At 40.4% G+C, this 17,154-nt stretch overlaps 1 protein-coding gene across 2 annotated transcripts; it reads right to left on the minus strand.

Annotated features, from left to right (window-relative positions):
- Positions 1–420: 420 nt before the first annotated feature.
- On the minus strand, positions 421–15,623 carry FAM50A (family with sequence similarity 50 member A). 2 transcript variants are annotated; one of them, XM_026711648.2, is made up of 14 exons: positions 15,275–15,623; positions 14,756–14,881; positions 11,404–11,488; positions 11,182–11,281; positions 9,926–10,062; positions 9,682–9,758; positions 9,467–9,533; positions 9,283–9,344; positions 8,044–8,120; positions 6,288–6,342; positions 5,187–5,235; positions 4,885–4,955; positions 4,290–4,400; positions 421–596 (listed from the first exon to the last, which is right to left on the minus strand). In XM_026711648.2, the coding sequence occupies exons 2-14, from the start codon at positions 14,864–14,866 to the stop codon at positions 588–590; spliced, it is 1,011 nt and encodes a 336-aa protein (XP_026567433.1). In that variant the 5' UTR covers positions 14,867–14,881; positions 15,275–15,623; the 3' UTR covers positions 421–587. The 2 variants fall into 2 exon arrangements, with proteins under 2 accessions (XP_026567433.1, XP_026567434.1); XM_026711649.2 differs by having other exon boundaries at positions 15,267–15,452.
- Between the last annotated feature and the right edge of the window lie 1,531 nt (positions 15,624–17,154).

Consider the following 17,154-nt stretch of genomic DNA (forward strand, 5'->3'; position numbering starts at 1 on the left):
CTGAGATTGAGCTTTCTTGATGACCAAGAGGACAGGATGAAAATGTCAGTATCACATTTCACCTGAGGAAACTCATCGGAGGAGGTTGCCCAAAGAACTAAACAATTGCAGACTTCCACCAATTAAGAGTTCCATAACCCATTTTTTAACCTTCTGGATTAAACTGTTGCGTGGGTTTTTAAAAAACATCTAGAATCAAGCAATATAAAAATATAGTGACTGGTTCTGAAATGTGCTTTACCTGTAAATCGACTGCCTAGATTTTGAAAATACTACCCTACACCTTAAGATTCCAAGCCTCGTTGCTGAAAGCATTTTCCAGTATCAACTTAGCTCTCAAACCGAGTTTTAACTTGGTGGCTTTAGAGCTGGATCATCATATCTTACAAGCTATGAATAATCCTAGGACCAGCAAGTCACTTCAGGGTTGGGAAAAGCAAAGTTTATTTCACTGAAGGGTGGTACAAATATGGACAAGGCTTAGCTGAAGAGATGGAAGGTCTAGAAATACCGCAGGAGATCAGGGTGGAAAGAGCCAGATTCCACACATATACACCGAGAGAATCGGGATCTCCAACAGTGGTGGCTCAGCGGATCTGTGGGGGAAGGGTAGAGAAACAGTGTTATTCCTGCCCCAGACTAGTTTAATTTCATCAGCAATTTGCTACCTCTGGTCCCTGGACAACCAGAGTAGATGCTCTCTGCCTTTAAGTGCTCTCCTTGCTTAGTTTAATATAGTGGCTTAAGATGATTATAGAACAACAAAATTAGTAATAGAGAATGTGGAATGACCTCATAGACCACAGCAATAAACATGAGAGAAGAAATTACGCCAAAGGACAAGGCCGTGGGCTTGCGGGTTAAAAAAAATCATCATTATTGCTGACAACTGGGGAAGTAAAATAGCAAGAAACCAAACCTACGTACAGTCACAAGCCATCAATGGAATACAATTATGAGAGGAGCGTTGGCTGCATCAGTAGCAGCTCTCTCTGGAGCGGCAGCGACAATTCATGCCTTTATCAGCTCTAGACTGGATTACTGAACCAGTTGTCCTCAACTTAGGACCACCGTTGGGACTGGAATTTTGGTTGCTAAGTGAGGCAGTCATTGAGTAACCAGATCACATTTATGACTATTTTTACTGAGGTCGTTAAGTGAATCGCATGGTTAAGTAAATCCAACTTTCCCAATTTGACTCTGTTTGTTGAAAGCCAGCTGGGAAGATTGAAAATCACGATCATTGGACTGTAAGATGCTGCGACTGTTGTCAATGTGAGCCAGTTGCCTATGCCCAAATTGTGATCACATGACTACGGGGATGGTAAAATGGATGTCATTTGTTGCGGGGTCACCATAATTTTGAACTGCCATTAAATAAATGGCCATAAGTCGAGGACTACCTGTAAGAGACTTTAACACGAAGCTGCCTTTTGAGAATGATTCATAAGCTACAACTGGTGCAAATGGCAGAAACCCACCTACTGGAGGATGATAGTTGCCACAACCACATGACACTGATTCTGTGGATGCTACCTTGGCTACCATGTTTCTGGGTGCAGTTCAAACGCTGGGCTTAACCTGCGTGGCTTGGTTTTCAGATAGTTTTAGTCCAGTGTCCAAGTTGAACCTGCCTGCTCTGTTCATTTTGTATCCTATGGATACTTTTTCTTTGGAAAGGTGGATGGGGTCAGGATGAAGGGAGGAGGCAGAAATTGGTAGACCTCCCTCTTCTAGGGTAGCTTCCCGCAGTCCGAAGGTCACCTACCCCAGTGTCTGTAGAGAAGCTAAAAGCAGAGGTGTTCTATGACACTTTCAGTGCCTGATGCTGGACAGATTGCTTGGTTGAGTTGGACACCATTGGCCAATATCGGATTGGGTATTGTTATTATGGCTTTAATTGGTTTTACACCTAATTTTGATGTTGTAGTTATTTTAATCACATACTGTATTCCGCACTGCGTGAAGTTGAATGGAATGGAGTAGTACCGTACATAAAAAACATAAATAAAACAAACAGATAAATGAATAAAATCACTCCTCTATTGAAGCTCAGACTCTCAAATAGTTCCTTGGAGGGTTATGTGCACGTATATTTTTTTTTAAGGGGTCAATTGATGGCTTTATTTGCATTATTTTTATAGATGAAATTGTGTGTCTATTTTAATTGCAGCAGATACTCAATACCTGACTTCCTCAATTGTACGCAAGGCTATATATGTAACTTGGCCCTTAAATTCTCTGCATCTCATTTGCTTCCAAAATAATAATACAATATTGTTTAATACTGGAAGGGAGAGGGCACAATCACGTGTTTCAGAGGATTCCCAGCATTATTTAAGCCCTCAATCCATATCAAATAGCTTCTGGAAATTGAAACGCAAGGCCTAAGATTATGCTGTTTGTTTCTAACACTTGTTAGAATGCCATGAAATTTCCTTCACTTTAGAATCCCTATGAAACGTATCAGAATGTACGGCACAAGCAAATACATACATACATATAAACATAAACATACACACACACAGACACACACAGAGACAAATCATGCTGCTAGGAAAACCCAGCAGCCAGAGAAAGGTCCTTGGGCTGGACTCTCTTTTCTTGGTTTAATGTGTGCAGACCAGAATCTGCTCCACAGAAGTGACTCCACGACAGACAAAGGATATATAATCTGGTTGCAGAAATCTCTGACTCATACGAAGTGTAAGGTTTGTAGTTCCTTCTATTTTTATAATGGTCAAAATGATTCTTGTAAGCTCCTCATTTTTTGAAGAGGGAAAAAAAAATCACTTCATGAAATGATGAAATGAAATGAAACTGCCCTTCAGAAGGGGGTCTCCTTTCTTCTTTACCCAGGCAAGGGAAAGCACTTTTTAGGCAGGAATCGGGAGGCAAAAATTCTGCCAGATACGGAGCGAACGTGGAAAACATCGCACAGTATTTTGAATACAGCACCATTTCATTTAAGGATTAGACAGGTGCTGTTAGCCCACATTTAAGAGCTAGGAAGAGGCCTCCTTTCTTTGACCTAGAAAAGCAAATGGCAGCAATCCAATTATTATGCAAGCAGCTGCGGCATAAATTAGGCCTAATTTTTAAATCAATAAGAAATGAAGCTTTCTGCCAGAAATACACTGCCCACTTAGATCTTGGTGTATTATTGTATTACTACAGGGTTTAGAAGGGACATAATCCACTAGGATCGCAGAATCCTCAAATTGGAAGCTCTCATTTGGACCATTAAGTCTAACCTGCTGGTCAAGGCAGGAATCCAGCTGGAAATGTCCCAGATGGATGGATCTCTAGCCTTTGCTTGAATGTATTCAGTTAAGGGGACCCATCTCCTTTCTGAGAAACATTTCCACTATTGAACTGCTCTTACTGTCAGAAAGGGTTTTTTTGGAAAAAAAAATAACATTCACTCAGCATTCCTGTAACTTCAACCCCATTATTCAGTGTCCTGCACTCAGGAATGGAGTAGGTCTTGACCTTCTGTGTCACATCTTTTCAAGAATTTGAACAGCACTATCAGAAGTGGGCACCATACCTGAGATTGGCTCTGTCCCGTTGCTGGGATAAGGAAGGCAACTTGTCATCTCCCAATATTGCTAAACTATTACACGCACCATCCCGACCCAAGGCAATGCTGGATGCGCCTGACTGCAATTAGATTCCATCATCTTTTGCCCTAAGGAATGTTCTTTTACATGCCTCATTAATGCTCCCATCTCAAGTTGTTTCTACATTTTTCAGTGCTGTGCAGGCAGAAGAGTTTAACCTGGATCTTTCTCACAACTGAGAAACAACGCAATTTGTATGATTAAATAATAGGCAAAAGAATACATCAGTATGATTTCTGTAGAAGTAGGTCAAGCTTTAGAGACTGAGAGATTGTGAAGAATAGTTGGTTGAGTTGGATGGACATTAAAAGGAAAAGGTGATTGGTTGGGAAGTGTGCAAATGAACTGGATTGTCACTCTTTTTTACTCAGTATTGGCCCCCTTCTGATATATAGCACAGGCAGAAAAGCAGTGACTTATCTTTCAGACACATTACACGTGAAATCTATGTATCTGCAATGTAATGCATGAAATGTCTCCAAGCATTTTGGATATTCACCAAAAATATGGGTTTTTTTTTTTTTAAAAAAAATAGGTGTCTTAATATTTCAGCTCACAGCTTGAGAATATAGGACAGTCGCTTACGCTCACGTGGCCTTCCCCCAATTGATCCTCTTTGGATACCATCCCACAACCAAAAAGAGTTCCCTTCCCTTCTCTCCCTACCGTATATTTGTCCCACTTCTTCTCTGGATCATAAGGCTCCCATCGGCTTGCGGGGAAAATATGTTTGTTTTTCTCATACCAGCTGCGAAGTACAACTTTACCAGCGTGGGACTGAAGGGGGACAAGAGAGGAATCAGTAGAAGTCAAAGCACTTAATCAATCACTTCCAAATAATCTTCCCAATCAGTCCAGATGGGAAGAGGAAAGTGTCCCCAAAGAACCAACAAAAGATGAAAGAGAACACTCAAAACAGAGAAAGGGAAAAATTTGTCCAGTGCAGGTCATGGGAACAAATTCTTTCTGTTAGCTTGCCTCTTAGCTGCTGGATCAATTAGGGTATAAACCATACCTTTCGCAGTTGGCTGGAGGGTTCTGGATAATTCAAGATAGCACCAGATTGGGGAAGGCAGCTTGTGTTTTTTTAAGAGGTAAGGATTTTTTTTTTAAAAAAAAAAACCGTATTTGCAAGTTCAGTATGTGTCTGGATAAAAGCAAAAAGTAGCAACTGGATGTCAAGGCCATCTGTATTTCTTTTTTTTTTTTGCAACGGGCGGTCCTCTTAGCAAATGGGCTTTTAGAACCAACTTCTCCTCACCTCATCTTTTTCCACTGTTGCATCACTCAAAAGTCGGACATCATCGTGGACGTCAAAATTGAAGAGTGGGCCTGAATTAGGGAGAGTATGTGTGAGGGAGGAGAGACTTACAAAACAACTGGGCTCCCATTTTAAGGCCTGGATTTCCCCTTTCACTCCAGGCAGGATAAAAGTTCAGCCCAGTTGCCTACCCTAATAGCAGCCACCTTAGCATTCCCCTACCCCAACCTCCCTGAGGGCTTTGAGGGGAGGAAGACAAAAGCCGAAAAGTAAGGAGGAGGGACAAAACAGAAGACACTTACCGCTTTTCCCCCGAGCCTTGGTGACAATGAAATCGTAGAAGCTGTGATGCTGGGTGGGCAGAAGAAAAGGGTTCAGGAAGTCACATCATCAAAAGATCCTCCCAACCAAACCTGAGCAAGCCACCTGGAGTTGCTACATTTAAGGGCAGCTGCTCCAACAAGCAGTGAAAGAGGGACAACAGTCAACAAAAGGAATTGTACCAAACGGGTCTAGCCTGATACGCTAAGCCAGAGATCTCCAAACTTGGCCACTTGAAGACTTGTGAACTTCAACTCCCAGAATTCTCCAGACAGCAGAGCTGCAGAGGTCAATTCTAATAGGCTTCCCCCTGACCGTGGTTCCCCATTGCAATTTCCTTTAGTTGCAAAGGCTTAACCCAGAGGTCTCCAAACTTGGCAACTTTAAGACTTGTGGACTTCAACTCCCAGAATTCTGGGAGTTGAAGTCCACAAGCCTTCAAGTGGACAAGTTTGGGGACCCCTGCCCTAAGCAGAGTGGTGAGACACCATTCTTCTTTTTTCTTCCTTCCCAAGCAAAGCTTTAAGTGTCTTGCTTTTTTCCAGCTAAGCACTGACCTTAACCCATTTCATTTTGGATACCTGTTTGGGAGGTCTCTCCCTCCCTCCCTCCAAGTCCATTGTTCCTAAAGTGGGTATGGAGCTCTCCTATTTGGAATCAGGAGCACCGGTACTTGGAGAACTCCCAATTGGTCCCAAAGGCAACGGGGATTGGAGCTAGCACAACTATAAAAATCTAGCGGTGGCAAAATATCTAGATTGGGTTGGGGGGCAGAGTTTGGTTTTCTCTGAGATGCCGTGAAAGTGTTCCAAGTTCACCAATGGGCTTTTATTAAATGAAAAAAAGCAAACACTGACCATGGGCTGCCTTAAATGGAACTCTCCCTTCTGCACCTATCCCCTGCTTGAGACCAAATCACTCTGTGTACTAGAGGAAGGTTTCTATCCCCTCCTCTTGTAGCCAGGCGATTAGATCTACGGATCCAGAACTTCTAGACCAGTGTGACATTGGCATAACAGAGTGAAGTAGGGGAACACTGCAGGGAATGTAAATGGCACAGTGGGACAGAGTCCTCTACTTACATGTGGAATGATGAGATCTTCCTTGATGTACATAAGCTGCTCCACACCAGCTGACCTGCAGGGAAAGATGTACATTTAGCTTCTCAAGTCTTCCCTGAGATGCATCAAGTGTTTTGGGCCCAGAGATACTGCATCTGCAGAGCAGAGTATGTACTAAGCCAGGGGTGTCAAACTCGATCGCGTCGTGGGCCGGATCGTGACATATCGCAATGTTTTTTGCTTTTGCAGAGCAGGGGTGGGCGTGGCCTTCGCACGCTGTATCTGGCCAGCAGGCTGCCAGTTTGACAGGCCTGTAGGCAGATGTGTTCCCAGGTGAGTGATAGTGGGGAAAATACAAAGCCATTGGAGGTGGGTGTATTCATTGGTAGCAGCAGTTAAGCAAAAGTAAGAGTTACGAAAAGTGCAGGCTGTGTGCAGGCTGTTGGGAGTGTGGTTCATTTTCAAGGGAAGCAATGGGATGGCAAGGAAAAAATGAAGGCTAGAAATATGTGAGTGAGGGAGAAGCTGAATGGGCTGGTCAGGAAGGAGGATAAGGTGGGTTGGTGGTCAACCCAATCAGTGGACAGTTTTGAGAAAGGAAGGGAAGGCATGGGGAAGGTCAGGAAGACCAGTGTAAGGATCAGTCAGGTAAGGACTGCTTAGTACAGGGGTCTCCAACCTTGGCAACTTTAAGACTTGTGGACTTCAGCTCACAGAATTCCCCTGGCAGCTTTGAAGTCCACAAGTCTTAAAGTTGCCAAGGTTGGAGACCCCTGGCTTAGTGAGCTGTCATTAAGGAGAACAGACAAGGCCAGCAAAAGAGGAGGGGAGAGAGGCAAGGCCCATTAGCCTTGCCCTATTCATCCATTAAAAACTCTGGGATTCTTTGGACAAAAATCTGGACAATAACATCTTTTGGATTTCAACTCAGCCAACCCAGAAGACACCTGATCTGGCTAACTTCCAAGTTACAAGTGGTTTGATCCATTAATGAAACAAGACACCTTATCAGACTTGTGCACACCTGAGTCTCCTTCTTTAGAAAAGAAGATGGCTAAGCGTATGTTCCTATTGAAGTCTGCTAACTTTTCCAACGCAAAATGGCCAATTGTGTTACAGGTCAGTGCTGCCGATTCTCACTTACCATCTACATTAGATATTGGCCTTTATAATTCATGCTTCATATACAGGTAGTCCTCGGCTTACGATCACAACTGAGCCTAAAGTGTCTGTTGCTAAGTGAGACATTGGTAAGTGAGTTTTGACCCATTTTACAACCTTTCTTGCCAGAGCTTTTTAAGTGAATCACTTCAGTTAAGTTAGTCACAGGATTGTTAAGGGAATCTGGTTTCCCCATTGACTTTGCTTGTCGGAAGGTTGCAAAGGGGATGACAGGACCCCAGGGCCCTGCAATCATCATAAATATGAACCAGTTCAGCCAAGTGTTTGAATTTTGTTCATGTGACCGTAGGAATAATAAGTGTGAAAAATGGTCATGTCCCTTTTTTCAGTGCTGTTGTAACTTCGAATGGTCACAAAATGAACTGTTGTAAGTGAAGGACCACCTGTAGTGATTTCTGAGTTAAAAAACGTTTTTTTCCCATTGTAATTGAGTCAATGAGGCTGATATCATCAGCTGGCACAAGGCCAGGATCTATCTACCAGGGCTAACTGTAATCAGCAGATGGTAACAACTTGCACTCACAAATGAATGCAAATTGAAATGAATTCTCCTCAGCCAGCTACATGGAAAGTAAAACTCCACAAAGTCCTTTACCGAAGCTCACTGAAGTCCTTGCGCAAGATCTCCAGGGCCTTTTGCAGGAACTGCTGAATGGTGTTGCCCTTTTTCATCTACACTGAGGGAAAAGAAAAGTCAGTTGGGAATGGATTTCTCTCAGACAACCCCCACAACTAAAAGCTCGCACTGTTCTCTGCGGAGTCATATCTCTTAGTTTACTTTATTTCATCCAAGAAACTCCTGGAATCCATTTTTCATCTTCATCTCAATAAATATTTGATCATACAACTGTGGCTAGTCTAAGAAGGGTGACTCCTCTATGCTGCCATTTTCATGCCTAGGTGGAAAGTGGAATTTGGAACATTCCAGAACTTGTCTGACACTCTAAACACTCAGCCAATGTGTGAGTAATTTGTATCTCCCCCACTCCCACATGTTTATTTATATAAAAGATTTAGAAGCCTGGCCTTTAACTGAAAGATTTGTCAGTAAAATCTTTACCAGATTTTGTGAGGGTGATTTTTCTTTAGAGAGGTTATAGGTTAAAGGGGACAATTGTTTATATGGAGGATTTTTTAAAAAGGTTTGGTGTGGAACAAAAATGACAAAAGAAATGTTGTTTTCCTGGCCTGTGAATATCTGAGGTTATAACATTGCTGGGTGAAAACAACTGTGGGCCTGACCACTCTTATGATAAGAGACAACTGGGAGCCACATTTTAGTACAATAGTATTAAAAAAAATAGTTATGATGCAATGCACCCCTGAGAGCCAGTTTGATCTAATGACTGAGGCTCCTGGTTAGAAATCAGGAGACTGACAGTTCTAATCCCACCTTGGGCAGGAAAGTTGCCGGGTGACTTTGGGCCAGTCACTCTCTCTCAGCCCAACCCACCTCACAGGAATGCTATTGGGGGGGAGGGGGGGGGCGGAAACATTAAATATGTTCATCGCCTTGAGTAATTCATAAAATAATAAAGGCAGGACATAAACAAGCAAGCAAACAAACAAACAAATATGTTTCTTCTCCTGAACTAAGAATGAACAAAGCTGAACACTTGATGGAATGCTGAGCAGCCATGGAGTAGTATTTTACCTCAGACATTTTAAGAAGCTGGTCCAGGACACAGAATACATTGACACACAATAAAAAGCAGGGTACTGTATGGAAGAAGTGAACAACCTGAGTCCTTGTATTATAGACCCAAGCATTAAACCACCCATTGGTTTTCCAAAGCTGAGAACAAAATCCAAGCAGGTTGGGAGTAAAGCTCACCTTCACTGTTCGGCGGTGCCCAGAGCCATCCCAGTAACTGAATGTGATCTCAATTTCTTCACCTGGCCAAAGACAAAGAAATAAAATAGTGAAAAAGGATGGGAGACACAATTATAACACAATTAAAACGGTCACCCTTCCACTTGGAAGGCATGCCAGAGCAGCTTCTCTTTCCATCACTCACTCTTGATTTTTTCTTGTTTGGCCTCCCACTCTTGGCGAAGCTCTTCACGCAGGCGGTTTTCTTCTTCCTGAAATCCAGGATGTGGAAGAGAAAAGGATGAAGCAATCTGTGGCCCTCCAGATTTTGGTGAAGTATAACTCTCAGCATCCATTACTCTTGACTGCTGTAGTTTATGGGAGCTAATCAGCATCACTTACAGGACAAGTAATTCATACCTCCCGGTCACGATCAGGGAGGAAGCTAGTGTCCACATCTGGATTCTTCCCAAGTTTCTTCTTTTTGGGAGGCAACTCTAAGAAAAGCAGGAGAACCGTGTACGAATGAGGAGCTGCCTTTAACATTTTGTTGCCTGAATTCCACAGTCGCTGTCCTACACTTCCCTCCCCTGATATTGCTATCGTCACACCAGGCCTACTTCGGCTTCACTTTCTGCAACGCATCCAGCCTACTATTCCTCACCTTCTCGTTCCAATTCTGTTTCCTCATCTTCTTCCTCAGCATCATCTTCCTCCTCTTCATCCAGAGTGAAGGACAAGCTTGAGATCTTACGTTTTTGTTCCTGCTTGCGTTCCCGCTCCCGCATCCGTTCCAGTTTTCTATGAGAAGGGTATAAAAAAATTAGTAAGGCATGAAATGCACACTCGACGGAGCTCTTACAAGATTTCTGAGAAAGGTAGCGTTGAAAAAACATTAGGACCACTGAAGGAAAAAAAGATCAAAAACACAACTGATTCAACCTCATTTCTTAGAAGGAGCAGGAAAGGAGCTTTTTAAAAGAACTGTTACACTATCCAAAGCAACAGTGTATCAGGTTACACTGTCATTGAGAATAAAATTACTTTCAAGGCCAATGGTAACTTATCACTATAATAGTATTCAAACTGTCATTATGTGGACAAATCATACAATTGTTATATTCCAATTTGTCATTCTCAAACTGCTGACATTTAATTACTGTTTGATGAAACATTTTCTTATTCTATTAGTGATATTAATTCAATTCTTAAAATAACACTTTAATAAACCAAATTACAAATGAAGGGAAACTGTGCACAAAGGATTGATAAGAGTTCAAAATTATTCTTATAATTAAAAAAAAGATGAACGCTTGCGTCCTATCATAAAATGTCTCTGTTCTAAAGTTAGTGAAGAGTAATCTGTGGCCTGGAGACTTTGTAGCTGGTGTAAGAAGATCATGTTAGATAAAAAAAAAGGATCTGCCTATTTCAACATCTTCATTTTGAACTCTTGTCAGATATCCCTGGGATGTTGACAGGAAAAGCATGAAGACAAATACAAAACCTTTGTTAGTTTATCTCCGGGGTTTCCTTGATTGTTCTATTACTTAGTTAAACCCCTTAAAAATTCATTCTATGATAGTTTAATTCACTAGATAGTAAATTCCATAAATTTGGAGGCATGAAAATGGTAATTTTTTTACATGTCCTAAACCTACTGCCCATCATTCTTCTTAAGGGACTCACATCTCCCCCCCCCCCCAAAAAAATAGCGCTATCAAATAGGTAAACTGGTTTTCCCCAGATGTTTTGTGCTCCAATTACTCCAAATAAGCACATCCAATATCAAGGGATTATGTAAACTATGGGTCAAAAGAGCTGAAAGATATAAGGTTGCCCATTCCCAAGTAATGGAAGATATTCTCCAAGACCCAAGTTATCCTGCCCAGAATTTCATGCACACTTTCACAAACTTACAGTTGTAATTCTTTGGACTGTTCCTTTTTGGCTAGTTGCTTCTCCCGTTCCTTTACAAGGGCCTCTTGCTTGGCCTTCATGTCATTGAGGGTCACCAAACCTATTGGAAGAAGCTGTGCTGGAAATAGGCCCAAACACTATACAGGAGAGAAGGTAACGGAGGCCAGGGCTTGGGGCCTCTTTCTAAAACATAGGTCATTCTTTAACTACATCCAGACTCACCAACGGTGCTAGATTTCAACTCAGCTTCCACTGCATCATAATGGGCAGAGAATTTCTTATCGATGTTTGACTTCATGATGTTCTCCTGCCATGGGCAAAGAACAGATCATTCAGAAGTACTATATTCCCATATTTGGACTCAACCCAGTAAAAAACAGCAAGTATCTTAGGTAGTAAAGTCAGGGATTTTGATCCATTTACTCTATTTGGGCAAATTTAGAGGATTGCAACCTAACCTAACCACAGGAGTCAGTACAGATTACATACTTTTTCTATGAATTTCAATTAGCCAGCAAAGATAAAGAAACACGTTTCTTCTCATCAAGGGTAAGTGTTCATGTGGGGATGAGCAAACTCTCAGGCAGAACATATGGTTGCATGTTATATTTGATTGCGTGATAAAAGACCACCAACAAAGATGAGGTGGTGCTTATGATAACTGGGGAATTTTCAAGAATTACCTGGGCAATCGGGATAAGAAATATTATATGAACAACAGATGTTAGTGTCAAATAGGGGATTTGTTATTGCATTTACAAAAAACATATGTCTGGCCGAGTACACCTCAAGACAAAGCATTGGGAAAGCACTTATGTAGCAATTACACAGTGAACACAAGGGAGCAAGCTCAACTCAATGCTGACAGAAGAAGCAGAGTTATCAATCATTATCAAATAAACAGTCAACTTAGGTCCTGACGTAAGAGAATGTCAAATCTATGAATAGCCAGTATAAATATATTCCAGCAAATCAATCAAAAGAAATAGGTGAGATGTTCTGAATTACTATAGTTTGCTCTCAAAAGGGCTGCAGAATTTTAGCCTGTTTATAATGAACATTCTTTTTTGATTAGTCACTCAGAATAAAGTGCTTAAAATATAAACCTCCATACCAGATTTATAACTTTAAATCCCATCATGCAAAAGAGGAAAACATGTTACTTAATCCTAAGGATGAGGCCCACTTACAATTCTGCATGAAACAGCAACAGAACACAGTAAGACAGGTGTCAGCACAGACATAAGTAAAAAATATTTTTATACTAATTTTATTAAAAATTACAATTAAAAAAATAAAAGCTAATACAAACTAAAAATAAAATCAAAAGAAAAAATAGAATATGCAAAAAAGAAAAAAATAGAAAAGAAAAAAATATGAATATAATAAACAAAAACAAAATATATAAAAATTGCTTGCCCATTCATCACAAATATAAACGATTTTAATAACATCACTTTTTCTTAAAATACAATAAATGATATCTTGTTCCAGTATTCCGTCTCTTATCTAAAAAGCAATCCTTAAAGCTTCATTTTTAATCCTGATCAGCAAGTCATTTAATGGTTACCAGAAATAACAATTCTATTTTAATTTTGATCAAATAAACCAACTTTATGTTCCTTCCTTTTTCGTTTAATAATCTTGATCTTTAGTCCCATCAAATTATATTCTACAACTTTTTGTTTTTAAGGTTTTAATAGGTATCTTTTGTAAATACAATATAGGAAAGTTATCCAGGATACTATTTTTGGTTTGTTATGTGTATATTCATTTTTTATTATTAAGACACCAGTCAATTTCATTTTTATGTCCAGTGTAGCATCTTTCTCCATATCATTCTTGTAGCCTGTCATTTTTAACTCTACTTTCAGATCAGTCTGTTTTTCCAGTAAAACTTGTTCCTCTTTCATAACATTTTCTAAATACAGTCTATCTATAGAGGCAGATACTTTTAAAAATAACTTCTGAATTCCTTGTTCACAAATATCCTCACTGTTTGAAAGTTATATTTTCTTCTCTAGAGTCCCACCTTCAAAGTTGTATCCTACTTTTTAAAGATAATTCAAAACAAAAGCATTTTCCCACAGGAAGGAATTTTATAATTAATTCCAAAATCTTATTTCAAATCCATCTGGATCCATTGTAACTTTCCAAAATCAAAGTTCTAAGTACTTGTTCTTAAACTTGTGTTTAAAACTTATTTTGCTGAAGGAAACCAATCCACTGCTGTAAAATTTGTTAATCCAAGGATTCCCTAATAGCTAAAATGCAACTAAGAACACATTTTCAAAAATGGTTAGAAAATAAAGTATGCAAACCCAGTGGGCACACTATGGTTTAAGCAAAAAGATGGCTATTCTCTTGTCTCCCAAAGCTCTAAACCCACTGAAGACTGTCCTGAGTTTTTTTTTTTCATGAAGATCAACTATCTGGAGCATTTGTGGGCAATCTCAAATCCTCCCCTTACCAGAGAGGAATTATGAAGAACAGGTCTACCCACTGGTCTTCAATCTACCCTGTTTGTTGGCTCTGTTTTTAGCAAAGCCATCCTCATTTTGTCATTTCTTCCCCCTGAAAAACATTCTTCTGCTGCATTAGGAGACTTATGTTTAAGACACAAGTCACAAAATAGTAAGTTTATGTGCAAGGTAATAATAAGGATCCATTGCAGGGTTTTTGAAGAAATGTCTTACATCTCTCATTTTTATTGAAAATGGAGCAAGCGTAGTCTATTCAGGAGTACATTTGAGACAAATTTTCTCTCTCGAAAAGTCAATGAAATGACCAGTGCAATAACCAGAAAAATCTAAGCTTGTTCCGCTAGAGAAAAGAAATCTGAAAATGGTAAATGTCTTGGGCAGATTGAAAAATCATGCTTTTTCATGATTTTTCAAATAAAAAAGGAAAATTAGAGCAATATTCATATTATGAGGACTATGAATAAAATATTCTTAAAGGTGACAAAAGATGTTTAGGAAGATAAGAAATTTCTTAAAGTGACATTAAGAATAAACATTCAATCATAGTTGCTTCACAGAAAAATAAATATCATAGAAGAGTTTCCATTCCAGTTCTAAGGTCAAGAAAGGTTAAGTGTCTGAAGAAGGAGATATGTTCTAGAAGAAATATTGTACTCAAATCAGAAACATAACAATCAACTTAAACCCTGGTGATGAGCTCCACTCCCTGCATTCACTATTTGAATGTGACATCAAATATTTGGTAGGGTATCTACTTGCTTTTAAAACACTTCTCTTTAGCTTTTTTTAATTCTGCATGATGAAGCCTACACATATTATAGAAAAATGAAGCAAAAATACTAAAAGCTTCTCCTTTTTAAAAACATGCCCACTTTTAAAGAAATTATTCATGATTAACGGTGGAAACTCTTGCCCTTGTTTTTGACTAAGGAAAAGAACATTCTCTCCCATTCCTTCTCTTAAAACCTCCACCTTTGCCAGAATGATTCCAAACAAACCCTTATTTCTAAGGAACAACCCCGTGTTCCTTAGCACGATCTCCTTCTAAGTATTCAAAAACCAAGCTCTGGATGATTTCTACTTCTCATCACCTCAGCGATGCGTTGCCTCATTTGTTCCATATGCTCCCGTTGCCTCTCTCTCTTCTTCATCAACTGAAGGGCCCGGCCAGCCTCGCTGGCAGCTCCTTTGTATTGTGCCATGATGGCTGATGGAACCTGTGAGGGACAAAACACATCCATGAAGCTGCTGTACATTTACTGCCTTCTCTGACAGGCAGCAGCCCTCCAGAAACTAACCCATCTTACTCCTTATGATCCTTTTAATGGACGCTGCATCAAGCCTGTAAAAGCAGATGATCTACCAGTGATCATCAACGGCAATCGTGAAGACCACCCCCTAATAACAGAAAGACAGCCAAGGGCTGGAAAGCAAAGGGAAGATATAGGACAAGATGATGTGGGATTTCTGGATCTGGCATGAGAAACGGTGAAAGAAAAAAGGGGGGACCCAATATAGAGAGATCACTGGGATTCTTGCCTGGTCAAAATGCCGTGGAATTTCTCCCCCCACCCCACCCCACAAAAAAATGTTCAGAAAAACCTTCTAACCGCAAATCCCAACAGCTGCTTGTCCCACGTCACTCGCACGGACCAGGACCGAACTGAACTCCAACCTTCCTCTTCCTATTTTCCCACGATCGGCACAAAACTCGGAAACTCTATCGATTCACAGCCGGAAGTTCCGGTAGAAACGGCCTGTTGCCGTTACCTACGAATGCCCAAGGGGTAAGGGGAGAAGGTTGTTCTAGCCTTGGCAACCTCTATGATAAGTTTTGCCGAGGCGGGCTTATGGAGTCGGAAGTGTCAGTCAAAGACGGAAAAAAGGCGTGATTTGCGTAGGAGCGCGATTAACCTTTTGCAATCCAAAGAGGCGGCGACGCAGCTTCCCAGAGAAATGCTAAAGAAAGGGAGAAATAAAATAGAAGTCTCAGTGGCAGCGTCTCCCTGATTGCGCTTCTCCCTCCCTGTGAGAAAGTGCAAATACAGTCCTATTACAGAACCCGATACTTGTCTGTTTAGGAATTAAATGAATTAAATTAAATAGGACCGACTCCCAGATAACTGGGTTTTATAATTGCAGATAAAATTGCTGGTTTCTCCATGTCGCGGTTCGTTTCCTCGCCCCGCTGCAAGGCGGCGTGGGAATTAACGAGTGAACGTGCCCAAAATCGGTGTGGCGACCAGACCTTCAAAAACCTCAGCCAAGCACGATCAAGTTATAAGAAGTTGATAGTCTAAACTAAAACATCGGGAAAGTGCCAGTTTGGCTGCTGCTGTTTTTAATTAACTGGCAAACGAGGTCCTGTTCCATTTTCTGCCGTGAAGTTAATGCTGGCCCTCCCCGGGGACCAGTCCCTGCTTCTTTGTCACATATAATTATGTGAATAATAATTAAGCCTTGTGGAGTAACGTGGCAAATATTTTTCAACTAGCGCAGCTTCTGTGAAGATAGGAAACCGAATCTAGGCAGTACAGGATACCTGTGTAACTCGGCTTTCACAAGCCCTCCCCTCTAGTCGATAATGTAAGGGTGTTTTCTGGGTTTGAAGCTTGGCAATCCTTTGTGTGAAACTATGCTATTGAAAGCGATCCCGCTAAGGAAAAGGGCGAAACCGGCGGCACCTGCTTTCTGGAAACTGCGTTTCAAAAGCGCTACAAAAAAACCCGCCCTTTTAATCATTTTGTGGTCATGCGTGCAAATTGACAAGTTAGGTCATGTTTACTAAATATGGTTTATCGGGATACACAAACCAATCATTTATTAATAAACAAGCTACCATATAGTATATCTGTGGAAGAAATGAACAGTGATGATAAGTTTGAATTTTCCTTTTTAAAAAGGTACTATTATCATGGTTGTAACTCTCCACTTACTGGCCTGGCCAAAAGGGATGAAGAAAAATAATTTAAGGAAGCTGGACTGACATTTGAATATTCTTCCCATATCATAGTATGCAATATGGATGAATGTATTCTAATGACCCTTAAATTAGATGTATGTTGTCACAATTTGCAAACTCAGTTGGGAAGGATATGGCCTGGTTTCCTTTATATTATTTGAATTTAGTTTGCACTGATTGCTTATAGAAATTGTTTGTCAACTTGCCCATGATGCCAAATTAATATATACAGAAGTGATACACATTCACCATTTTTATTGATCAATAGAAAGTTGCCATTTTTAATATTTGAAAGAATCTGATTTACCTCAGTGGGTATCTTTATGCCAGTTGTACATTCTGAGTGCAGTATTTAAATTTACTGGCAACTGAAGTAATCACTAAAGCTGGATTTAAGAGATTTCTTTTTCACATTTTTTAATGTATAGCAGAAGCACTGTGGCAGATGAACAAAAATCTAGCTGATAAATACAGAGCATCTTTCAAGACAGAGATGCATTATAAAGTAAATATGTCTCCTTCAGCTCT

The sequence above is a fragment of the Pseudonaja textilis genome, chromosome 2 (genome assembly GCF_049901715.1).
Source record: "Pseudonaja textilis isolate UNSWEBS1 chromosome 2, rPseTex1.2, whole genome shotgun sequence".
NCBI lineage: Eukaryota > Metazoa > Chordata > Lepidosauria > Squamata > Elapidae > Pseudonaja > Pseudonaja textilis.

Bases quoted from the DNA above. Each gene is read 5' to 3' on its own strand.
- FAM50A (XM_026711648.2), bottom strand. From the start codon at position 14,866: ATGGCACAATACAAAGGAGCTGCCAGCGAGGCTGGCCGGGCCCTTCAG. The intron at 11,489-14,755 runs GTGATGAGAAGT...TGCCCATGGCAG, and splicing joins TGAGGCAACGCATCGCTGAG to GAGAACATCATGAAGTCAAA. The intron at 9,345-9,466 runs GTGAGTGATGGA...GTCTTTGGCCAG, and splicing joins CAAACAAGAAAAAATCAAGA to GTGAAGAAATTGAGATCACA.